General features: G+C 37.4%; 1 protein-coding gene across 1 annotated transcript in view; it reads left to right on the top strand.

Annotated features, from left to right (window-relative positions):
* Window positions 1-26409, top strand: part of SQLE (squalene epoxidase) — a 43963-nt gene extending 17554 nt beyond the window's left edge. The window contains exons 2-11 of the mRNA XM_036741593.1: window positions 4417-4669; window positions 10000-10180; window positions 12329-12425; window positions 13362-13475; window positions 13566-13737; window positions 21144-21239; window positions 22540-22682; window positions 23149-23245; window positions 24984-25071; window positions 25875-26409. Coding sequence (XP_036597488.1) covers window positions 4417-4669; window positions 10000-10180; window positions 12329-12425; window positions 13362-13475; window positions 13566-13737; window positions 21144-21239; window positions 22540-22682; window positions 23149-23245; window positions 24984-25071; window positions 25875-26064 — 1431 coding nt within the window. The 3' untranslated portion in view covers window positions 26065-26409. The remainder of the gene's footprint in view (window positions 1-4416; window positions 4670-9999; window positions 10181-12328; window positions 12426-13361; window positions 13476-13565; window positions 13738-21143; window positions 21240-22539; window positions 22683-23148; window positions 23246-24983; window positions 25072-25874) is intronic.
* Window positions 26410-26889: the final 480 nt, after the last annotated feature.

Genomic DNA, 26889 nt, shown 5'->3' with positions numbered 1-26889 from the left:
TAACCATTATGAAAGAACATATTTTCCCTCAATATTTGACAAAATATTAAAACATTTTTAGGACCTACACACAGCTGTGACCAGTGTCAAAATAATGACTGTGGGAGGAGAGGTGTAGTTATCTAGAAATACTACTAAGAACAGGAGTCCAGGAAAGTGAAGTACCATCACTGTGGCAGAAGTGACTTGAGAAAACTGTTGAAGACCTGTGGAAAGAGATTGGAAGATTATATAGATGTCTAGAATGAGACAACAGTGATGATTATGCTGATATTATATTGATTCATAATAAAATGGGGTTTGGACTAGATTATGTCCAAGATCCCTTTCAATTTTAAAATCCAGTAATTACCATGCTATCTAGAATTGTTTATTTGTGTAGTACATATTAGAAATAGAGTGCCCAGATTCATGAAAGAAGGAAAAACACTTAGAAAACTTAAGCTTCCTCTATTCCATGGGCACTTAAGTTTTAGAAAAATAAAATTAACAGAAATTTAAGTGTGATAGAGAAAGAGAAGATCAATGTATAATTATATTGTTCCTCCTTTCATTGATTGAGAATACAACTTTCCAAGCTTTGGTAGATCTTGAGTATTTGTGTTCACTCAAATAAGAAGTTTTTATTAAGAGTTTCCCATGTGTCATCAAACACTGTGCAGGCCTGGGTCTGCAATTACAAATAACTACCCTGATCTGCAACAAACATATGTTAATGGGGGAGACAATAAGTATATATAAAAATATACACAGTACAATTCGAAAGTTAATAAACATAGACACAGGAGTTCAATGTAGGGTGCTATGGTGGAGAAGCCACTAACAGTCGTGGGGGAGATCAGAAAGGGTTTATGCAGCCCATGGTGCTTAAGTTGCATCTTAAAGAAAAAAGGGCTCTTTGAGTTGGAAATGAGGACAGAGTGCGTTCTAAGCATAGGGGATGGCCAGTTCCAAGGCTTGGGGATGGGAAATGGAGTGTTGTGAGGGAGAAGCAGCCATAAGGCCAGTTTGGCTGTGGGTCAGAATTGTATCTTGTTCTAGTCTGCCTTTGGTTCTATGATCTGTAAATCTCTAGCAAGTTCCAGACATCCACAGTAAGACCAGAGAACTCCAAATGATGCTGATAACTCCGAGATAACATGGATGTGTTAACTTTAAAGTTTTACTGATATCTTTGAGATGATTTAAATATGTTAACAAGCTAGTCCCCAGAACAGCAATAGATAAATTAGTCTGGTCCCCCCCCCAAAAAAAAAAACCCTATAAAAATGAGACTTCAGACTCTACCCACCCCACCCGCAGCACTATTCCATCTCCACTGGGTCCATGCTGACCAGTTCTCCCAACTCCAACCCATGGTTACATGAGTGATTATTATGCCTCTCCTCCTCCCCATCCTCTTCCCCACTACAGCTTGCCTTCATCACCCTATGCCCCAACCCCCATACCATCTGCCTCTGGGCTTTTGGCTGCTTGTCCCTGCACTGTCTATGTCATTTTCTCCTGTACCTTCTGTGTCTTGTTAAACTGTGATTGCCACCTCACTTCCTGCTGCCATTGTGGTCTTTCCCAGCTCAAAGAACTGGGTTTGCCTGCCCCATTTCATAATTTTGTAAATTAGCAATTCAGGTTGGATCACGGAGTATGGGTAGGGAAGTAATGTTATATGGTGAGGAAAGATAGATTGGGACCAGGTTACATAGGGCTTTAAAAACTATACATCAGGGGCAGCTAGGTGGCGCAGTGAGTAGAGCATTGGCCCTGGAGTCAGGAGGACCTGAGTTCAAATCCAGCCTCAGACACTTGACACATGTACTAGCTGTGTGACCTTGGGCAAGTCACTTAACCCCAATTGTCCTGCCAAAAAAAACCCCAAAAACTAAACATCACTTTTTAAAGTCTAAACAATTAGCAAAATAATATATCATACCCTAATTTGTAGCTGCTGATTTCCAAGCTGTAAATGCTCACATTGCAAATTTACCAAGGAGAGTTGCTGGAGTTGGCTTCAGTATACCCTGCCTTTTCTTTTTGGATTTTACAGAACGTTGTTAACTCAGAAGCTATCGGGAATGGGAGAATAAACTTCCAAATAGCCACAGATCTTTACAAGGGGAAATGACTTTAATTATTGATACAGCTGTATACAAATATATGTAAGCATGCATTTATTCTCTAGCAAGAAATATAAATTGACTTTCATTTCCCAGAGGAAGGATGGAATTTTAAATAATGAACTTATAAAAAGCAAATTAATCTCTATATGAATCCTTAAAAAGACAATAAAAACTACAGTGGAAAGAAGAGAAAAAAATTCTCCCCCAAACCTCCATTTAAGAAGGGCCCCCAAGGTAGCTATCTCCCAATTTCCCCAAGCAGAAGTGACTTTTGCTCCTCTGAACTTCCAATGCAAGTAGTTCATAATTACTTAATCACATTCTGCTTCATATTTTGGATACCCTTGATTCCCAGAACCATGCCTTGCATAGTAGCTGCAGCAGATTCAACTGAAGAATATGTAAGGATATACCCCAAATACCAGTTTTATCTGCTACCACACACCAAACATATATTAAAAACAAAAACATAGTGTGTCTATGCTTCCATACAAGCCCAGCAATAAACTGTGTCTCTTGAGAGGGCTGGGCTATTGAAATCAAAGACATTTGCCTTCCAAAGCCTAGCCATCAACTGATGAAGCCTTCTCAATCTGTCTTTCACCCTCATCAGTCAAATGAAATGGCTCTCTTCAAAGTCACTGAGGATTTCTTAACTACCAAATCTAGCATTCTAGAATGCCTCTAGAATGAGGCATCTGAGTAGGACTTTAGTGGAGCAATGTTTGCTTAGCCCGTGGTAACAAAAGTTGGGGGCAGCTAGGTGGCACGGTGGATAGAGGGCTGGGCCTGGAATCAAGGAAGACTCATCTTTCCGTGTTCAAATCTGGCCTCAATTAACTTAACCCTGTTTGTTTGCCTCAGTTTCCTCATCTGTAAAATGAGCTAGAGAAGGAAATGGCAAACCACTCCAGTATCTTCTTCAACAAAACACCGAATGGGATCACAGAGAGTCAGACACAACCAAAAGGACTCCACAACAATGAAAGTTTCATCCCAAACGTGACTAGAGAGAAGGAGGAGATCGTCAGTCAGACCCCGTCTAGGCTCCTTTGGTTTTTAGGTGGGACGTTTTTAAGGAGGCTGTTATAAAAGAGAAGCACATCCGGGAGATAGAGCGGAAATTTGAAACTATGTAGATGAGAGTCAGTCAAAGACGTCATTAGGGATGTTTAAGTTGAAGAAGTACAGATGGGACCTGGTGGTTGCCTTCAGCTGCCTTTCTCGTGTAAGAGTAGGGATTTGACATTCTGTGTCACACCAGAGGATGGAAGCACCAATGGGTGAGTTACAGGGAAGCAAATTTTGGGGTCAGTCTATATAGAAGGACTTGTAAGAATTAGCATCGAAGAGGTGAAATAATCTGAGCATACAGGGAGGGGCAGAACTGGAACTGGAACCCAGGGCTTCTGACCCCAGAGTCAGAGGTCTTCCTCCTATGTTATACCATTTTCTATTTGAAAATTGAATGGATGAGTTCCCTGTCACGGAAGATATCCATTAAGAGGGATTCTGTGGATGGAGTTCATCTATTCCACATGGATTTAGAATAGATAACTTTTAGACTCCAGGGTTCTCTGACTCTTAATACTGATTCTAATCATTCTAATTCTGATATTTTGTGGTTTGGAGATCTTCCTGTCAAAGCAAATGGCATTTCTTAGGATACAGTGCCTGGCATGTCTCTAGTATGTTGGATGCATTCAAATGTTTGTTGAATGAGTGAATGAATAAATAAGATTTGTATTCTACTAGGTTTTGGAAACACATCCCTTTCGAAGTGAAGTTTATCGTCTTTTTCCTGGAATATAAATTCTTTAATCTGTCTCCGTAATAGTTACTAAAAATATGTTTTGAGGAAAGAATGTTTTTATTTATTTGTAAATAATTTGTAATGTAGCATGTGTTTTTATTTATTTACTTATATTTTAGAGCTGAGTAGTTAAATTTCTCTTTTGACCTAATGCTTTACTAAAAATAATTTTTTATAATAGTAGCAACTCTTAAGTTTGTTCTTTTAGTTAAAAGCATTTCATGTAGGGATGGGAAGTTGCTTTACTAGTATTAAAAAGGAAATGAAAGAAAACATATTGATTTTTTGCATTAGTATCCAAATCCCATGGCTCCCAGCAATTTATTGTCAATAAACCTGTTGTTTTTAAGTGTTAGAGGATGTAGTGCTATTATATTATATAGGCAAGTGCTTTGAAACATATATAAATGTCAGTTGTTTTATCAGAGTGACTTAAGCGAGGGGGGAAAATAATTATAATTCGGTGTCGTCTCTTTTCTTACACAGGGCAGAAAGGAAGTGGAGGCTCCAGAGTCAACCCTGCTAGGAACAGTTGTATCTACACTAGTGACTTCTGAGTGTGACCCAGAAGTTATTATTGTGGGATCAGGTGTACTTGGGTCTGCTTTAGCTACAGTACTTGCCAGAGATGGAAGAAAAGTGACAGTAATTGAGAGAGATTTAAAAGAGCCTGACAGGATCCTTGGAGAATTGTTACAGCCAGGAGGATTTTGTGCTCTTAAAGACCTGGGTCTTGAAGGTAGGTATATATAATGCCAAAATTCCAAATATTTTCATTGCTGTTTGGTGGCATACAAAATTTCTGTGTATAACTGCTTCATACAAAAATTCTTTAACTCAACTAAACCTACATGTCTCAGAGGGAATTTCAATTTATGTCTCTGAAAGCTTGCTGAATTCATTAACTTCCAGCTTGACTAAAAGCAGGACATAATAGTAACTCAACAGGGCTTGTTAGTTTGGGTAGATGACCAGAAGTTTTTGATAGAATGACTTGAAGATTATACTGTCTAGCTTCTTTTCAGTGGAAAAATGTGCTGGATATCAAATTTTGTGGTGGAGGGTAGAAAGAGACATCAGGGATACTGAGCAATTAGAATTAGTATATGGTGATGGTTTTAGTTCTCATTTGGACATTAAAACTACTAATATAGGCAGAAGTGAAGAAGAAACTGAAATCCAAGGGTATTGGTGTACCTGCTTTTAAGAAAAAAGATCTATCACATCTATTTTTATGGAGACACTCAATTTTGATGTAGGAAGAAAAGTTTGAAAAACATCTCAAACTGAGTTTGTTTTTGTGCTTATCCTGAGATAACCTGTCTTAAAGAGACAACTTTTGCACTCATATTTTTTAGAATTTCCAAAGGTGCTAATGAGCCAACTCTGATTGTGGCATTAAAATAGCCATGTAATACAACACATGGAGAAAACTCATTTTGAAAATTTACTAGAGTAGTGAATAAATTTCCTGCAGATGTTTTCTGAGTCTGTAGTTTTAGAAATGTTAGAAGGGGTGTGAATAGTTATGATAGAATTTCACCATAGAACGCAATGGGCTGAATAAAATACTGAGAGATCATTTTTAGGGTCCCGGTAGCTATCTTTTGGTCAGTTGATATAAAAATAACTAATTTGAAATCATAGGATTGAGATCTGGAAGGGACCACGAAAGTTTTATCTGTTTCATAAACTTTCTCATGAAGAAACTGAGGCCTCAAAAGGTGAAGAAATGTGCCCATGGTCACATAGGTAGTAAGTAATAGAGTCCAAATTCAAAACCAGATCCTTAACTCCAAAGTGCAGGAATTTTGCCACCATTTCCTCCTCTTTAAGAAGGGATTTTAACTGCAGGCATCATAAAAGAACAAGAACTTTGAAAGGTAAGAGAGTAGGGTAGGATAATGGTTAATGCTTGGGATCAGATTAAAAGTAGAAAGTGTCAGATTTTTGCTGCAAGGTTAAGTCTTAGTCTTTCTGTGTATAAAGAATTAACTTTGTCCTGTATGTTAAAAATTGGAAGACAGTGCTTCTGAACTTGATCTTGTTTATAGAGACCTCATATTATTTGTTTTCTGCTTCTACTTGATTTTAAACTGCATTATATTTTGGTGCTTCAGGAATCAGACGTATTTGCCTCCTACAGAACATTGCTGGTCTCAGCAAATCGGCCACTTCATTTAAAAACAAAGAAACCTAAAACCATTGAAGTTTTTTAGGTACCAGAAAATGTATGCATTGTCTTGGAAAGATAAGCAATGTGAAATTAAATGACCTATGATATTCCATTGAATAAATTTGCTGCCCAAAAATGTAGCAGTAATTTCTATGCTACTTAATAAGTTGTTTAAAAAGTTGGGATGTGTGCTTTCATTCTGTGATACTTTGTTTCTCTTCGTTTCTGACCCCCCCCCCTCCCTGGTGGGTGTGTGGGTGTGTTTATTCTGTCATTTAATTGCATACAGTTCTGGCAATAGGGCCTCCTTTCTGAAGATCACCCTAAGTACAGAGAGGCTTATCCCTAGCTGGTTGACCATTTGATGATAAATTGTTGGGCCACGAAATAAAGAAAAATGCAAAACGACACTCAGCCTTCCACTTCTGCAGTGACAGTGGCACAGTGCTGGAAAGGGGAGCAGAGGCTGCTAAGAATCTCAATTTTTAGATTGTCTGTAAACTTGAACTTGGTTGTTGATATTCTAAATGTGAGATCCTTATCCATTGACAAGTCTGTAAACTTGAACTTGGTTGTTGATATTCTAAATGTGAGATCCTTATCCATTGATAAATGAGTGCACATGCTACTAGGGAACTGAATTAAATCAATCTTGACATTTTCTCTCTATGAACTAAGCAAACATATGGATGTTGCAACTAAATGAGAGGAGGGGTCATAGGTTCTCCGTGGGGAGGCAGTAAGATGACTGCTGAGGTCCCTTTAAACTCTTAGATTGTATAATTCTGAGTTGGTGGAATTGTTTTTATCATATGTCCAAAAACAATTTGTGAGAGGTCAGGATATATATTTAAAAACTGACCATCATGAAAATAATTTCAGATTATGAACCAGCATTCCTTTAAGTCCCAGCTAAAATCCCACCTTCCACAGGAAGGTCTTCTCAGACTTCTTAATTCTAGTGCCTTCCCTCTTTGTGGACTGTTTGCTGTTTATCCTGGATGTAGTTTGTGTGTCCACAGTTGTTTGCATGCTGTCTCCTCCATTAGATTGTGAGCTCCTGGAGGGTAGAGCTGTCTTTTGCCTAGGAATAAAAGAACAAAGACTTGTGGGTTACACAGAAGCCTCATGCCTATGCATAATGAGTACTTTCTCTGAGAAAAATAGTCAGATGGTGAAAGATGTGGTATTCATTGAGTAACATCACAAAAATTGAAAGTGATTTTATTTTAATAGGCAGGAAACTTTGTTACTTATAGGGGAGTCATCCCTGAATATGTTGCATATGTACAGACTTCTGTTTTTTAAAGCAAAGACCAGAATTATTCTAGTATCTTTTAACATTTGGAATATTGATGAGAAAAAAATACAAACAAAACAACTCAGTTCTGACCAAATTGATAATAAAAACTGAGTAATGGATGGAAGGAAGGACGTGTGCAGAGACCACTTTCATACAGAAGTTTAACCAATGAAAATCACTTATATTAACAAAAATACTAGAAGAAACTAAAAAGCACTTTAGATTTGCAAAACAGATCACAAAGGCAGCACCAATGAATAATATGTATGTGTTTAGAAAATATTATAGAGCTATATGGAAAATTGTGAGCAGTATATTTTCATAAAACAAGATAAAAGTAGTGAAGAGTAAAACATTTAAAGAGAGCTTGACAAGAGACTGAAATGAGCAAAGTCATCCTAAAAACTTGTCCTTCATTGAAAGATGAAACTTGGAAGGAAAAAAAAATCAGAAGAAAAATGGAAAGAATTTGCAAAGATCTTTATAATAAAGCTCTTTTCATCATCAAGGAAGGTAGAGCCATCACGCTTGAAGCCCAACATCACAGTCCCAAAGGTGTTTGCTTAGAGCAGGTAGAAATGGCACTGAAGGAAAGAAAGGGGAAAAAAGGAGCTGCATTTGCCTAAGTATACAGATCAGATCTTTGCTGGAGGAGGCATTGAGGAATTTATTTACAAAGTATCGAAAGGGAGAAGATGATGCCACAGTCCTAGAAAAAATCTTGAACCTTATTAATTCCAAAAATAGGTGACTGAGAAAACATTAATTGATAACCATACGTACCACTTCTCTCATCCACATAAAATTTTTTTGAGAATTATCTGCACATGCATCGAGGGCATTTTCAGTGAGAGTATTGATAGAGAAGACAGTAATGATCTGGAGAAGACCACATCTTTATTATTAAACAATTGACTGTGCCATGTGGAGAATACAAGATCCCACTGCGCTTGCTAATTATTAAAAATCTTCTGAATTCAGTAGAGCAGATTGCTACCTTAAAGACTGTTTTCTAGTAATATATCTCCCATATCAGTGTTATTCAAATTTATGTGAAAGGTGTAACAAAGGAAATCTTGTTTGACCTTGCCATAAGTATCAGAGAAGGAATTAAAAGAAAAGACTTCCTCCCCCTCTCCCATGTAACCATATATCTGTTCAGTATAAGCATTTGTATTTGTCTGTACAATGTTTTGTATTTACCTATACAACATGTGTGTATTGTCTTCTTCATCAGAATGAAAGGTACTCAAGGTCAGGGACTGTTTCCATTTCATCTTTGTATCCCCAGAGCCTAGCCCAATGTATGGCACATAATTTTTGCTTAATAAATGTTTATTAATTGATTGAGATAGATGTTTGCCAAAGATCATTACAGTGATAGAGGAGATCCTGTGCAGAATCTTAAGTTGAAGAGAATTCCTTGTGGATGGTGAGTGTCTCAAGAAGCTCCTGTTTTTATGGATGACATCATTCTGGTTACGTCAGTCCCTAGAATACTGCAGTCTCCGGAAGAGATATGTAGTCACTCAAAAGAATTCGGCCTAACTCCTCACAAGAAAAACCAAGTAGACAGATAAAGAGTCTGTTGCCCAGATTATGACAGTGTACTTAGATGACAATTTTTAGAACTTATCGACCTTTATGTCTATTTGTTGTTGTTCAGTTGTGTCCAACTCTTTGGCATTTTCTTGGCAGAGATACTGAAGAAGTTTGCCTTTTCCTTCTCCATCTCATTTTACAGATGAGGAAACTAAGGCAAACAGGGTTAATTGACTTGCCCAGGGCCTTACAAGTAATAAGTGTCTGAAACCTGATTTGAACTCAGTAAGATGTGTACCTGACTCCAGGCTCAGTACTCTGTCCACTGCGCCACCTAGCTGCCCTTTGTGTGTATAAAATATAGTAAAAATTGGTCATTGAGTTTAGTCCTTCAAACATACAAGAGGAAAAAAGGGCTGCGTTGCCCTCAGAAGTTGGTGAAATTCTTTTAATGATCCAAGACTTCTTCCAAAACAAAGGCCGAGCTTCTAAGTGCCAACATTCCGTCGCTATTGTATGACTGAAGATCTTAGAGCACTACCATTTCTGAGAAATTGTGCCCCACAGAGACCAGTGGAAAGGTTCAGGTTGGTTTGAGTAGCCTGTAGTAACAAGAAAGAAGCTGGAAAGAACTGGATTAAAGACTGTCATCACAGAAATATGTGAGCTCAAAAGCTCATGAGCTGGTCACAAGATCAGGTAGACATAGTAAGTGGATACCTCAGTGCTGCATCATTGAAATAGCAGGAGAAAGTGAGGAAGACCTCTAGCACATTGTTGGGCCCCCTGTGCACTAGGCAGACCTGGATGCATTTCGGTGTCTGCATGATTGAAGAAAACATCCAAATCAGTGAGATGATGGATCCATTTGAGTATTTGTACATGTTACATCAGCATCATAATCTGTGTTCTGCTCCACTCTTTGCATTGCAGCTTTTTGAGGACAGAAAATGTCGTGAGCTTTATTTGTAAACTCCTCACAGTCCTTAACATGGTAGTAGGCATAGAGTGGGCACAATTGAATGTATTGAATGGCATTGCTTTGTAGGTACAGTGGAAGGCATTGACGCCCACGTTGTACATGGCTATGTGATTCATAACCAAGGGTGCACAGAAGAAGTTGAAGTTCCATTCCCACACTCAGCAAACAGTCAGGTGCAGAGTGGCCGAGCGTTCCATCATGGACGGTTCATCATGAATCTCCGAAGGGCAGCTATGGCAGAACCCAAGTAAGAGACTATAGCTTACAATGTTTAAAGATCGGTCATAAAGACTACTACCTGCTGCTACTAATAATGTCTGACAATAATTTTGCTTTAGTACAAATATTAAGTGAATTTTCCTAAGTGATTTCTAGGGCAGATATTACAATTTAATAGATCGGTGATGTCAGGAGTATGGATATTTCCTCTGTGAGTGAAGATCACAGCCCTTCTAGGCCTCTTCATCTTGCACAATTCTTTTGTCTTTTTATAAATCCCCTATTGAGCAGCCATCTACCCAGTGTGCTAAAGAACTTCCTTTGGTTCTTTTAATATCTGGGAGTTACCAGTGTATCATTTGGTCTACTTAAAATATATAACACATTAAGTAAGGTGCAATTTAATTTTCAGGGCATTTCACCTCTAGATCGAGGTGTGGAAGGGATCTCAGAGGCTACTTAATACAACTAACTCATTTTTCAGAGGAGGAAACAGACTCAGGGAGTCTGTGACTTGCTTTTGGAGGCCTGGCGTAGAGAACGCTCTTTGGACCAACAGTAGCTCAAATTCGATGTTTTTTCCCCAACATACCTATGAGGAAAGTAATATAGGTATTTTTATTTCCATTTTATAGGTAAGAAAGCAGATTGAGAAAGGTTAAGTCACTTATCCATAACCATTCAGCTAGTAAATGTTGAAATGAGGATTTGAACGCTAGTCTCTTACAGGTTCTTGTGCACTTACTGCTACATGATGGCTTTGACCAAGGCTCAAATTCATTATGTGTTCAGTTGGACACGTAGATTTGTGAGTGTTAGAGTGTCAGCATCCATGGAGTGTGATGTAGTGGATAGAGACCTGGCTTCAAGTCCCACCTCTGACATATCCTGGGCAAGTCACTTAACTTCTCAGTGACTATTTATGCAGCTGTCTAAGATTCTGAGTGGCTGAATTTCATTGGTAGAGTTCATTGCCTCACCCAGATACTCCCTGCACCAAAGAAATAGGTCTAGTCCTAACCCTATACATATCTACAGACTATAGGGCTTCAATGTATATCAGCCTCGCCTTGCTGCTGACCCTCAACAGATAAACATGAACTTGGCCATGGCTGCTTGCTCTGGACTCTTTTTTAAGTCACAGACCATTATGAGGAAGTTTTTCTCAACCTATTAGGGATCCACTTGTCCAAGATGCTATCTAAAAAAAAATTAAACCTTGATTATGGAATGTAATAGAAAAGCATTTATAAAGCTTTTACTATGTGCCAACCATTGTGCTGAGTACTGGGAATACAAATAGAAAAGCAGTCCTTGTTGTCAAGAAGTTCACATTTTAATTAATGGAGGTAACACATAAAGGAGGGTTCAGCTTCAAGGCAGATGGAAGGGCCAGGTTGATACTTGGGGACTGGTAGACAAAGTGTCAGGACATGTGGATGATTTTTGGGAAGGAGGTTCCAAGACTCAGAGCAGAGAGGGGTTTTGGGTTACCTCTGGGCATAAGTGGGGATTGGCGGGGCAGGAATTAGCATCTACTAAAAAAGAAGAGAAGGCTTCCCCTAGAGCTACTACAACTAGTTGGCAGGCTGGAGGTGGAGAAGGAGATGGAGAAGGTAATGGAGAAGGTGAAGGTCCTTGCTGCTTGGTTCTCAGGTCATCTCTTTGTGGACTAAGACCGGCTCTGAAGCAATAGGCTCTAGGGCATGGCAGATGCTGGTGCTGGTCTGTATGGCTAATCTTGAAACTTTAGAATAAACTATTTTCTTAAAAACTTGAATGTTAACTATGCATCATTATCTGAAACTTTAAAATGTGTGAAAATGTGAGATATAGAATATTAGACAAAAACCGTTTGAACTAAGCTCTTAACTAATTTTTATCATCTGTATCATATATTCCTAATAACTAGATACTAGGTCAGAAAAACGGTTTTGGTTAAAGGACATCATTTTTATATCTTTCTTTAGAAAGGTTGAATGAAATAAATTGTGTTGCTTCTTGTGTCCAGGATTCCATATCAAAGTACATGTATATAAATAAAATCAGGTTCTAGTGAGTTAGAATGGGAAAGTAAAAAGGAATTTATCAAGACCAACCCAAGTTTCTTAGAGTTTTGTTGTTTTAAAACAGTAAGAATCTTTTCATTTTTATTCTCTTTCTGTTCTTTCTTTAGTACAAAGTACATTGAAGGAGTTGTGTTGAAATTGCTAGAGGAAGATGATGTTGTGATGGGAGTTCAGTACAGAGAGAAAGAAACTGGAGATATCAAGGTGAGCTTTAACAAACTCTTCATCAAAAGATGGTAGATACTTTTTATTACAAAAAAGCTAATTTTTTATTCACTTCAGGTTTTTATTATTCACTTGTAGTGTTCTTTGAGCACTAGATGGTGCTAGGCACAAGAAAAGATTTTAATTGGAAGCATCTTAATCTTGTATCATTTGTATCTTTCCTTCTAAAATTACAAGGCTCAAAAAGCTCTTGAAACAGGATTTTGTGGAGATAGTGAATCTGAGATCAGAAATGGACTGTAGTAGAGGAGTTGGGGGAACGGGCTGAAAAAAAAAGAAGGAAAGCTCAAGGAAAGAAAAAGTGAAGGGAGAATGAATAATTACATATTAGAATAATAAGAGTCTGATAGAACAACGCCAGTAAGTCAGTCCTGAAATGAGCTGATGTTAGCTCCTCTGGGAAGAGAGAGAAAAAGAGAGGGCTCCTAAGCCTGATTTGGTAGCCCTTTCCATACTTCTTTTTAGATGTACTTGTTGCCAAGTCTCCCTTTTTTTTTTTAGCTGAGGACTATTATAATTCATTTGGAAATTTCTCGGGGTTCTTCCTGCTCATATTGGAAGAAGTAAAGGTTAATAGACAGTGGGCTTATTGAAACATAAAGTTTTAGGAGAAAAAAATTATGGATTTGTATTTGTTTTACAACCTGCATGGTTTAAATGTTGCAGTTGCAGAAAGCAGACTACCCCATGACTTTTGGATTCTAAGATGATTTGATAGGGTAAATACTTAGAAAAGAAAGATCCTTAGTCTTTTTAACTAGTCAAAACAGCTTCTTTGATAGCAATATTTTTAGGTATGAAAGTCACCCATGAAATACACAAATATAAATAATAGGGATTTACATTTTAATTTTCAACATGTTTACTGTACATTTGGTGTCATTTTAAGCTGATAAATATTAATTTATGTTATAGGAACTCCGTGCACCATTGACAGTTGTTGCGGATGGGCTTTTCTCCAAGTTCAGGAAAAATCTGGTCTCTAGTACAGTGTCTGTCAAATCCCATTTTGTTGGCTTCCTTATGAAGGTAATGTAAAAATGTGTCTAGAGGAGAAATAATACTAGTTTGAAGTTTTAGAAAATAATTAAAAGACCGTTATTTGTTTGTTTTCCCCAGGATGTGCCACAATTTAAAGCAAATCATGCTGAACTCGTTTTAGCAGATCCCAGTCCAGTTCTTATCTATCAGATTTCATCCAGTGAAACTCGAGTTCTTGTTGATATTCGTGGAGAAATGCCAAGAGACTTAAGAGATTATATGGTAGAGAACATTTATCCTCAGTTACCTGGTAAGAAAAAGGATTTTCTTTCTTTTATTACAGTTTGGCAGTAAAATCTCACAACCAAAGAATTAGATGAATGTCAGCTACTATTATTATTGGGTTTGTTGTTTTCCCACTTCTGTGGCTCCATTTCTTAATCAGGTTGTGTCTAAACAATGCTAAACACATGAGCAAATCGTGAAAAATTGGTTGAGACGTTTCATTATTTTGTCCAAACCTGTAACTTAAAACTAGCTTAACCAAGTAATTAGAGGAAAGTTTGTAATAAAAATGATTTCTAGGTGCTAACAAATAGTCTTATAATTAAATTGTCATTTTCATTTGCTCTTATTTCGCTGACTTAGTACTGGTACTGCTGTTAAAGTTATTAGGCATGCTCAGTATTCATAGTTCTCCAGAATACTCTGTTTTCTCTGCTTGCTTGAAATTGTATCTTGGGCCTATTTAGTGTATATTTCATTCAAAAGTTTTTTATTTGGGAAAGATAGGGAAAAAAATCAGAGAACATTTACCTGAAAGGGCTCTTGGCTAACATCTATTTCACACCTCTGGTATTATGAAGCAGGAAACGGAAGTTAAATTTGTTGTCAGTTTTGAATAAATGTTCTTTAAATCAGTTAGTTTTGAGTTTTTTGCAGGAAAAAAATACAATTTTATAAATACCTAAACTTGTAAAACTCTTTTTAAACTAGTTAACTAAAAGTGACTTTACCTTTTAAAACGAAAACTTTTGAAGAGAATGAGTTTCCTTAGGGAAAAATTAAGTGAATGAATTTAAAATTCTTCATAGGATCTAAGGTTTGAAAGAAGCTTAGAGATTATCCCCAGTTTTGCTTTACAGATGAGGAAACCAAGGATCAGAGGGATAAAGTGACAGTACCCAAGGAACAGGTCTGGGCTTTGCACCCAGGTTGTCTGATTCCAGAGCCTATGTTTTCCATTTATTATAAAAATAAAATCTAATAGATAATATTTACTCTTGTTCTAATTATTGTGTTAAAAGTTTAGTTTTAGTGTCTCCTGTTTCCAGATAGTTTTTACTTACATTAAAAAAAAAACATGAAATGCCATGTTCATCTTTCCCCCTATATTTTTATATGTATAAAAAGACCACAGCCTATGATTATTTCTCTCTTTTTTTAAAAAGTGATCTCATTTTAGTAATGTGACCTTCAGAGTTATATCAGTATAGGGACTGTTTAAAGCTTGACACAACATTGTTTACTCAGGTAGTCAAAGGTCCTTCTGTCGCCCATATGTAATTTCCCGAGGATTATGTAATAATTCTCATTCTCTAAACATTTCTAAATATGCATGCCTGTATACAGGCCTTAAAAATTTGAATATTTTCAATTAACAAAAATCCATTTTTTCCTCCCTCTCCCTTCTCCCCATTATTTGGGCAAAATCCAAAACAAAACCAAAAACCTAAAATATGAATACTTAAGCAAAATAATTTCCTGCATTGGCCATTAACCAAAAAATCTGTCTCATTCTGCACCCAGATTGTATCACCTCTCTCTCAGGAGGTGGTTAGCATGTGTGGTTGGTCATTGTATTGATCAAAGTTCTTAAATCTTTCATAGGTTTTTGTCTTTACAATGTTATTGTATAAATTGTTGTCCTGGTCCTACTTATTTCACTGTATCCATTACAAGTCTTCCCAGGAATTTCTGTATCTTCTCATTTCCTGATTTCCTACAGCACAACAGTAATTCCATTGCTGTTCCATATATTCCATGGTATATACCATAATTAGGCCATTCCCCAAGTGATACATACTCCCTTACTTTCCAGATCTTTACTACCTCAAAGAGTTGCTGTAAATCTTTTTGCACATCTGAATTTGGCAGCCAGGTAGCATCATGGATAAAGTGCCAGGCCTGGAGTCAGGAAAACTAATCTTCCTGAGTTCAAATCTGGCCTCAGACACTTACTAGTTGTGTGACCCTGGGCAAATCACTTAACCCAGTTTGCCTTAGTTTCCTCATCTGGAAAATGAGCTGGAGAAGGAAATGGCAAACCCCTGCAGTGTCTCTTCCAAGAAAACCCCAAATGGTGTCACAAGAGAGTCAGACACTGAAATGACTAAACATCACCACCGCATAAGTGCTTTTCTTCTTTCTTTGGTGGCCTTGGGGTGTAGGCCTTGTAGTGGTATTTTTGGATCAAAGGGTATGCACAATTTAGTAATGTTATTTTGGAGGCAGATGTATCAGACCTCTGATATGTCCATCTTCTCACAGCCCTTCCAGCATTTGGCATTTTTCCTTCTTGTCGAGCTTTGTCAATTTGGTGAGTGTGAGGTGGAACTTTAGAGTTGTTTTAATCTGCATTTCCCTAAACTAGGAATTTGGATCATTCTTTCCATATACCTATTGATATCTTCTATTTCTTTCTTAGAAAACTTCCTATTCATATCCTTTTATCACTTCTCAATTGAGGAATGGCCTTTATTCCTATAAATTTCAATCAGTTCCTCATATGTCTTATAAATGAGATCCTTATCAGAGAAATATTCTGCAAATTTTTTCTTAGTGATTTGCTTCCCTTTTTAATTTTAGCTTCATTGGTTTTATTTGTGCAAAAACTTATTAATTTTATGTAATCAGAATTGTTTGGTTTGTCTTTTGTGATCCTTTCTGTCCCTTGTTTAGCTGTGAACTATTCCTTATCCAGAGATCTGAAAGGTTGATTTATTCCTTGCTCCTCTCATTCATGTTGTAACCCTTTATTGCCCAAGTCACATTTCCATTTGGAGCTTCTATTGATATCTGGCATAAAATACTGGTTTATACTTGATTTCAGTTAAACTTCATTCCTGATTTCCCAGCAGTTTTTATTGTATAGTCCTTTAGTAGCTTGGGCATATTTGTACCCAAATGTACAAATATAGTGTACCATGAAACACTAAACAACTATGTTCATTTGCTTCTGTATGTTCTGTACCGAATCTGTTCCATTGATTGACCTTTTCTTTAACCTTTATCGAATTATTTTGATGACTACTGCTTTGTAATATGCAGTGTAGTTGGAGATCTGGTACTGCTAGATCATCTTCTTTTGCACTTTTGATTTCTGTTATTTCCATTGAGATTCTTGAGCATTTGCTCCTCCAGATGAATTTTGTTGTTTTTTCTAGCTTTATAACGTAATATTTTGTGATTGGTGTGTCATCAAATAAATTATTTTAGTTAGTATTAAGATTTTCATTATAATAACTCAGCCTAGGCCATTAACAGTTAATATTTATCCAATTATTTGGGTCTATGTTTCTTTAAAGAAGTTTTTGTAGTTGTATTCATGTAGTTCCTGTGTGTTGGTATGTGGTTTCTCAGGTATTTTTATACATTGTGTAGTTATTTTAAATGGCATTTCTTTGTCGTCTTCTGCTGGATTTTGTTGATAATATACAGAAATATACAGACAATATATGCAAGTTTATTATGTATCCTTAAACTTTGCTGAAGTTTCAGTTAATCTTTAGTTCTGTAAGTCAACCATCATATCATCTACAAAAAAGTGATAATTTATTTATTCTTTGCCTATGCTTATTCTTTCAGTTTCTTTTTCTTGTTTTATTGCTACAGCTAGCATTATCTAGGCTTTTAAAGATCCACAACTCAAAAGACATTCAAAAGGTTTTAAGTACCTACTGTGTATCAGGCAGTATGCCAGGCACTGAATATTGACAAACAGAAAGACCAAAAAGTGAAACAATCCCTCTTCTTAAAGAGATTTCATTCTGTCAGATTGTCCTCAGCCAATTAAACTTTAAGTTTATGTTGGAGTTAGTTTTTTCTTTAAGTATATTTATCTAATTGCCTATTACTAATTTTCCTATTACTCAGTCTTTTCTTGTCCATAAACCACAGAGCAGCCTACCATGAATGCATAGAGAGAAAAGTGTAATTTCTAAGGGATGAGAGAGGAATATATTGAGAGAGGGAGATAGGGAGAGATAGAATGGGGTAAATTATCTCGCATAAAAGTGGCAAGAAAAAGCAGTTCTGTAGGAAGAGAAGAGAAGGCATGTGAGGGAATGAGTGAATCTTGCTCTCATCAGATTTGACCTGAGGAGGGAATATCATACATACTCAATTGGGTATCTTACCCCACAGGAAAAAAGGAGGAAGAAGATAAAAAAGGGGGGATGATAGAAGGGAGGGCAGATGGGGGTGGAGGTAATCAAAAACAAACACTTTGGAAAGGGGACAGGGTCAAGGGAGAAAATTCAATAAAGGGGGATAGGTTAGGAAGGGACAAAATATAGTGAGTCTTTCACAACATGAGTATTGTGGAAGGGTTATACATAATGATATGCATGTGGCCTATGTTGAATTGCTTGACTTCTTAGGGAGGGTGGGTGGGAAGGGAAGAGGGGAGAGAATTTGGAACTCAAAGTTTTAAAAACAGATGTTCAAAAACAAAAAAAAAGTTTTTGCGTGCAACTAGAAAATAAGATACACAGGCAATGGGGCGTAGAAATTTATCTTGCCCACAAGAAAGGAAGGGAAAGGGGGTGGGAGGGGAGTGGGGTGACAGAAGGGAGGGCTGGCTGGGGAACAGGGCAACCAGAATATGTGCCATCTTGGAGTGGGGGGGAGGGCAGAAGTGAGGAGAAAATTTGTAATTCAAACTCTTGTGAAAATCAATGCTGAAAAGTGTAATTTCATAAGGTTTATGTGGTATGGGAAGAATTCTTCAGCTTATATGGATAGAGCTATTCCCTCTTTGATCGTTTGGCTTTCATAATTCTCAGGTTGAATTCATGCATATACCAAAAAAAGGGATTCTTTTAAAATTGAATCAGAATTATAGAACTGGATATTGTCATTAAGGATATCCTAGATTTCTCCTTCATTTTATAGATGAGAAAACTGAAGCCCAGAAAAGTTTGTAACTTTAAAAGTCAGTGATTCATCATTTATTAAGAGAATACAAGTTGAAATAAAGACAGCCCTTGCCCCTCAAGAAGCTTACATTCTGATGGGGAAAGATAACCCATAAATGAAGCTGAAAAGGGTGGGATAGGATGGTGGTTGGTGGTAAAGAAAGTCCACAATACAGCCTGGAGAGTAATGACATATGGCTGACCTGGGCATGTTTCTTAAATGTGAGGTTCTGGGAGGAGGCATTCAATCAAAGAGAGAAGCTATAGAAGCATGGCTACAGTAAGACTTCAGTGGGAAAAACTGGGGCATAGTAGAGGAGGTACAGAGTACAGCCTGGAGAGGAATGAAACTTGGCTGTCCTGACACCCTCCTTAAATGGAGATCCTGGGAAGAGCCACCTAATCAGAGGAAGAGGCCAAACTAGAATTTGGACATCATTTGCATTTCATTATTCTATATTATGCTGCCTTTAATTCATTGTTTTCTCTGAAATTAATAGAATATTAATCCTTCTCAGTCTCCTTGGCTCAATCTTCATCCAAGTTACCCCTTTTCCCAGACCCCAGTCATAGGTTCTTAGCCTGTTTTTTCCCTTGATCCACCCTCCAACACTAAAATTCGTTTTGCTTATGACTCACCCTTTTCTGAGTCTAACTTCCCTCTTATTCTGTTTCCTCCTTTCTCCCAGTTCTCTCCTGTTTTCTTCTTAAGTCGAATGTATTTCTACACCAAACCCATTGTGTGTGTTTATTCTATATTCCTTTGGTTCAAATGAAAGTGAGTTTCACGTGATACCTGCTCACTCTACCCTTTCTTTCATGTTTTAAGTCTTCTTGCACATCTCTAGTATATGAGATAATAAGTTCAATCTTCTTCCTTCCCTAGTGTGCTCCTTTTCCCCCCTCCTTTTTTTTTTCTCTTAAGGTCATCAAATATAACCCAGGACTTCCCCGTTTTATTTAGTTCCCTCTGTGACCTTTGATGACAGGGTTTGGAGAAGGTATTCATCTCTTCTTCCCTTATCGAAATCTAAATATTTCATTCTTGTATAGTTCTAATTTCTCAAATGTATTTGCCTTTTTGTGTTTTTCTTGACTCCTGTTTGCTTTTCAGAGTTTCTACTAAGCTCTGATCATTTCATCAGTAATGCTTGAAAATCCTTTGTTTTAGTGAAGGTCCATTTATGTACACACACACACACACACACACACACACATCTTTTGCTTTGTGGAATATTGTATTCTAGGCTCTCTTCTATGTAGTGGTACCTGCAAGGTCTTGTGGATCCTGACTATGGCCCCTTGGTACTCAATCTCTTTTTTCTGATTGATTATAGTGACTTTTCTTTGATCTAAAAACTCTAGATTTTGCCTGTAATGTTCCTGGAAGTTTTCATTTTGGGATTTCAAGGAGTGTTAAGCAGATTCTTTCTATTTTTACTTTGCTTTCTGATTCTAATAGGGTCAGGCAGTTTTCATTCCTGATTTTTTCAATATGGTATCTAGGCTTTTGGTTGTTATTATTTTTGATGTTTTTGTTAAGGTTTTCAGATATTCTAATAATTCTTAGATTTTCTTTTTCTGTCCTGTTTTTCCAGGTCAGTTGTTTGTGATAGTAAATACCTTACTTTTTTTTTTTGCATTTTTTTTCCAACCCTTTGGTTTTGTTCCACTGTTCTTACCTCATGGAATCACTTCCTCTCTCCACCCTTCCTCCTCCAGTTCAGAATCTGCATAACATAGCTAGCTACTGGCCACAGCCCCTGGTTCATGCTCTCTGCCTATGGTACATTTGCAGGCTGCTGACTGTTAGGTCTCATCCCACAATGGAGGCAGACCAATAGACCTACAGGCTCATTTCTTGTCTGTGCTCCTTGCCATGGTACCCAGGTGCAGGCATGAGCCCATTTTGCTTGGATGCCCTACTTAGGACCTCTGGCTATCTTCCTTTGTTGACCTGGGCTGAAAAAGGCACCTACTATAGTTTCTCCTAAAATTGCCCCTTTATCACTCAGTCTGTTGTCCTTCCTTGATCTTTACTGTTATACTTACTACACCTACTAGAGCATCTTGCTCTGTCTTTACCCTCCCCCCTCTCTATTAAAGATCATTGTTATTATCATGGTGTGGCTATTACAGGAGTTTGAGTTAAGATCTGGGTTTGAAAACTGGCTACCACCTTGGGAAAACCACGTGAGTGTCTTGGGACTCAAGTTAGGGCTAGATGACAACTCAAGAGGGACTAAGCTTCTAGAAACTGGTTTTTTAAATGCCATTCATGCAAAATGTAATAGTTCTCAGGTTCTGCATCACCATGAATGCTCCAATTTGAATGGATTTTTGAAGCTTTGATTCTGGGGTTTTGTTGTAGATAGATTTAATTCTTCCTTTGAGGTCTACACAAGGTACTTTGTGACAGTCATATATGGTTTAGAGAATTATTTGATAAGAAGTATGATCATTTGAAAATGAAATGTTTTAAACTGATGTAAGTATGTCTTTCTGTGCTTTATTGCAGATCATGTAAAAGAACCATTCCTAGAGGGAATTCAGAATGATCGTTTGAGGTCTATGCCTGCAAGTTTCCTTCCTCCTTCACCAGTAAACAAAAGAGGTAAAATTTAATAAAACAGATTTTGGAAAATAGATGACTACATGGGATTAAATGCCTGTTTATCTACAAAATTCTTCAATAATTCAATAATTAAGTACTGTTGAGTTGCAGTTACTCATTACCTCCAAAATTAGTTTTAATGTTCATACAGTAAAGAGGTTGCAGGGGAAGCAGCAATGAGTAGTAAGAGATTGGGAGATAAAATAAAGCCGTATGGCCTCCAGCAGTGCCCCACCAACCTTGTGTTTCTCTCCTTCCCTCTCTTTTTTCTCTTCATTGCTAGTACTGCCTGCTCTCATTATGGCTTTTCCTACTGCCTCTTCCTTTTCTTAGAGCAAAATAAGAAGCAGAAGTGGGTGGCATTCTAGGCAGCAGTTAAGAAGGAAAAGAGGAACTAGCAAGCAGTGATTGTGGATGTGCCCTAACCTATATAAGAAGAATGTTAATAAGCCGAGGACTCTTTATATAGCACAATGGAAGTGCAGGTTTAGGTTACTTTGGTTTCCAGTCTATATCAAAAAACTTTCAGGGAAGGAGAAAAATTGAGTTTAGGTTCAGTCCAGGTTTATTCTGTTCATTTCGTTTTCCAGAGGTAACTTGATTTAAATTTTGTTATTAAGTATTTAAGCAAATACTTCTAGTTACCCCATTGTTTTCCAAACCACTTCCTCTCTAACTCAATATTTCTAATCAAACTTAACTTTTAAAATTACATCTTATCTCACAGTATTGTTAGCTTACTATTATCAGAGTAAAGATTTGAGGGGAGACTTTATTTGCCTCTTTTAGGACATGATACCTGGCTTTGGTGTCCTAATTTTATGAGGCCTCTTTCGAAGAGTATTGACTTCAAATTATTTGAAGATCCTTGGCTGCTAATGTGCCATTATAATTAGTTCTAAACATCTATAATTAAAAGTCATTATTATGAGGCGCAGGTCCCCATATATGCAAGGACAGGCATATCCTCATGTTCAGGAGTCTGATTGTATAATTGGGTTCATAATAAACTTAAGTGAGCCAAAATACTCTAGTATTCCTTGACTTGAGGTATTATGGTAATTTTCATTTATTAAAATGCATTATTGAATTTTAACAGACATCCTACTCTAATTTGTTCTCTTGATTATAAAAATATTTAGCATAAAATAATAACCTGATTATAGATTGTTGAAGGTTCACTGGAGGAAAATTTCGCTTGTAATTATTTTTACTTAATTCTGTTCCTCCATAGTTTTGTAACAGCAGTAGTTACAATCAAAGGATGCTACAGATGATCATTCTTTGTTTCTTGGGGCAGGTGCTCTAATTTTGGGAGATGCCTATAACATACGACATCCTCTTACTGGTGGGGGAATGACTGTTGTTTTCAATGACATAAAAATATGGAGGAGCCTGTTAAAGAGCATTCCTGACCTTTACGATGAGAGTGCACTTCTCCAGGTGAGCTGTTTCATCCTAGCCTTCAGAGGAACTTTCCTGTCCTGGACATCTGAAGGAGTTCAGAACTATTGTGTGATCTGTGTTGTGTGTTCTCTGCTTCTTTCTTGGTAAAGAAGGTTTGCACTGCCCTAAGGCCCTACTCACGAATGGCTGTAGGCACTGATGTAGGGTCTGGAAGTGCTGCTTTGGTTTGTAACCTTTAACTCCTTGTGGCGTCTAATTTCTGTATCAGGACATTGGGTTTTATAATGAGCTGTATGGCGCTCTTCCATCTAATAAAGCATGTAAATTCAAGCCTGTGAGTGACGTGCCCCAGCTTAGAGGTCCCTGGGGCTAAGTCCTTTGTGCCGTTAGTCAGAGAAGAGCAACATAACCTCAGTTTGGGAAAATGAGAAAAATCACTAGGAAAATTTACTTTTATTCTTCATTCTTACATTATAAAAGATCCACTTTTTTCTTTTTTTAGGCCCAAAATTCATTCTATCGGTCAAGAAGAAAGTCCCATTCATTTGTTGTGAATGTTCTTGCTCAGGCTCTTTATGAATTATTTTCTGGCACAGATGGTAAGTGAGGGATTGTAATCATGGAGTGTTAGAAGTGAAAGAGCCTTAGAGCTCTACTACATGCCTCATTTTACAGATGTGTAAGTAGAGACCACCTGTTAAATGGCTTGTCCGAAGCTATGTAGCTAAGAAATGGCAACTGAGTGTTAGCTCCCAGGGAAGTGTGTTTTTTTTTCCACAATATACTTTAAAAGTAGCATCAGTCCTCTGATTAATATAGGAGATACAGAGAAACCCTACTGTTCTACAGATTTGATATATTGTGGACTAAAATGGTGCTGTGTGATGGTGATTAAAGAGCAGACTTGATAGAGGGCTCCTGTGTTGTGTTATCGCTGCCCCTTCTCTGTAACTCTCTGTGACTATCCTCAGAGGAAAAGTGGAATGTAAGCTTCTGGAGGGCTGGAACTATTTTTGGTTTTGTGATTGTATCCTAAGTACTTGACATAGTGTCTTGTATGTAGTAGGCACTTGAAAAATGTTGGCTAATTTGAAAAAAGAGGAAATTTCTCTTTCAAAGTCTGAGTCTTTGGGTTTCACTTTTCACCCTTCTCTTGGTTACCTTTTCCCCACCTTGTCCACTGCAGGACAGCAAATGCTTTTCATTTAAGCACATAAACATTTTACCTACAGTTAGAAGGAGTCTTCGAATACAAACTACAGACAGATTAGGTAAATTACAAATATTCTAAATTATAAATTTGCACAAGTTGTAGAACATTAATCAGTTGCCCGCAGAAACTATAATTTTCACCATCCTCCCGGATGGTTGGTTCCTTGTTTTGTCCTCACTATTGGGGTCACAACTTTCCTTGGTAGGTTAGCCCACTTAAAAGCTGCATGTTTTCCTCCTCTGTCTCTGTCTGTCTCTCCGCTCTTCTCTCCTTTCACTCCTCCCTCCTCCCCCCCCCCCCGGCCACCTTTTGGAAGAGTAAAGCCCTTTTCAGTTTAGACCCTAAGTTTGCTTTTCAGGTTCAAGTTAAAATTATTCTGAATCTTAATAGTAGCCCCAGAAGTTTCTAGATCTAGTTGTTCTTCTGTTCTTCCTTTTCCTGCTTTTCTGTGAGGCAATAATTTAAGGCCTTCCTTCTGCTCATCTTATTTTCTTCTCTGTTCTGAATTGATTGTTTTCTGAAGATGTCCGTTTCCTTGTATCTCCATCCTTTTCCCCTCAGCTACTCCAGCAGGGGCAGCCAGCCTTCCATCTGAGAGCATGGTCTGTCTCCACTTTCTGGGGAAGTCATGTTTCCAGGCCTTGTCTTTCCTCAGAAACTATTCACATATAGACTAGCACATCTACAACTCAGTGTTCACGCAGTTTCTCAGTTGCCAGCAGGGCATGTCACATCTCAAATCTAAGTTTTTTTCTTCGTGTAGCATTGTATGGATTATATAAGAAAATTGACTTCACAAATAATTCTATAGAAAAATAAGTGGATTCTTACATAATTATTACATTCAAACGATCTTGGAATGGAAGGAGGGTTTATTTTGATGAACAAATAGTAAACACCTTTTTTCACTAATTCTTGTCTGCATAATGTGGACTATAAAATTTGCAGGAAGAATGGGTTAGTAAAATCGAGACTAGGAAATTTTTTATACCTACAAGTCTCAATTATAATTAGATTACATTCTAATAAGTAATTCTGGCTCGTCTTTAGCTTGTTCATATTTCTATTGTGTTGATCAATACATGAATATATTGATTAAAGATAATTTTAAAATTATATTATAGAGACCCTGCGCCAGTTAAGAAGAGCATGTTTCTGTTACTTCAAGCTTGGTGGACAATGTATTGCTGGTCCAGTTGGGTTACTCTCTGTGTAAGTTCTATAAATTTAAACTTATCACACAAATTAATCAAACATTTTATGGCTAGTTTGACTAGACAGTAATGATTTACTATGGATTATTCATGATGTCCAGTTTTCCTTGCTGATACATACCTTTTGACTGTATTTTTTGTCCACCAGTATCTTCATTAGAAGATGGGCAAGAACATTGAGAGAAAATCTGAGAGCTACTATTGTGGTAGAGGTTTTAAATAAAACCTATGACTAAGATGAAAGTTTTTGATTATTTGTGGTTTAATCCGTACTATCCATTCTGTTGTTACCATCATAATTAGGTATTTTCAAGTTAATTTTAATAATTGAGTGGAATCATGAAAAACTTTAGGAATATTTAAAGTATAGGTATTTCTAAGAATATGTTTCTAAAAGATTGGTTGGAAAATGAAACTATTAGCCCTTTTTCACTGCTTTAAAAGTTTGTCTAAGTTTATATATATTAGTTATCTTTGAGGTCCTATGCCACTTAACTGGTCTATGCCCAAGTCTCCAGAGGCTTTGTTCTCCATCCAGTGGTCAGGGGTTACAGATGTTAGGAACCAAAGAATTATTTAAACTGTAAAAGAGCTACAGTGTTTTTTAAAATCAGATTTCCCAAGACAAACCAGGTGTTCCTATCATTAAGCTAGGAAAAAATTCACAGTGCTAAAAATCCTTTGAATTGGGAGAATAACTGTTTAATTTAAAAGACACAGTCCAAATTGGCACCCTATTGAATCTTTTAATAACCTTAAATGACTATTTCTTTCTAACATGTAGTTTTTTTTTTGTTGTAGATTGTCGCCTAATCCCATGACTCTACTTGGACATTTTTTTGCAGTTGCTTTGTATGCTGTTTACTTTTGTTTTAAGACAGAACCCTGGATTACAAAGCCACGAGCCTTTTTCAGCAGTGGTGCTATCTTCTACAAAGCTTGCTGTGTCATATTTCCTCTCATTTATTCAGAAATTAAATACTTACATTAAACTTAAGGGAAGCCCATTAGAGAATGAATACATGGAATTCACCAAGCCTTAAGAGACTCTGGGAGGATTTGTACTGCTGAACATTATACTATTGCTAAAACACAGACACTTGGGCAAGATGGGGATTAATTTGTTTTTGACCACCTATGTGTGTAAACAGTTGTAAATAAATGTTTTGCTTTGTGATTAAAATGAAGACTGTTAGATACCTAAGAGAAATGGTTGTTAAATCACAAATCAGTTTTAAGTCCTGATAGTGAGAACATGTTTCCTTTTGGGATTCATTATGTTTAATATGTGAAAATGTTGACTATGCAAATAAACTAAATGATGATTGAAATCTTATGGCTTTGCTTCTTTTGTTGGCATTTGTATCTGAGCCTCAAGAAAATGGAAAAATGACTGTTTTCCATACACTCTAAACAGTATAAAATTTGAGATCCCTGAAAACTCTTGTAGAAAAACATTGAAAAAAGGATAAGGGGGGGGGGGGGCGGAGCCAAGATGGCAGCTGGTAAGCAGGGACTACCGTGAGCTCCCTGCCGAGACCCTCCAAAAACCTATAAAAAATGGCTCTGAACCAATTCTAGAATGGCAGAACCCACAGAACAGCAGAGGGAAGCAGGGCTCCAGCCCAGGACAGCCCGGATGGTCTCTGGGTAAGGTCTATCCCACACGGAGCTGGGAGCTGGGAACGGAGTGGAGCAGAGCCCAGCCTGAGCGGGTGGAACAACCAAACTTGGAGTTGGGCGGATGGGGCCCCTAGCGCCCTGAATATGTGAGCTGCGGCAATTACCAGACCCCTCAACCCACAAACACCAAAGA

Source organism: Trichosurus vulpecula, chromosome 1 (assembly GCF_011100635.1).
Source record: "Trichosurus vulpecula isolate mTriVul1 chromosome 1, mTriVul1.pri, whole genome shotgun sequence".
Classification (NCBI taxonomy): domain Eukaryota; kingdom Metazoa; phylum Chordata; class Mammalia; order Diprotodontia; family Phalangeridae; genus Trichosurus; species Trichosurus vulpecula.
Note: the sequence above shows the minus strand (reverse complement) of the source record. Positions and strands in the feature narration are given on the sequence as shown.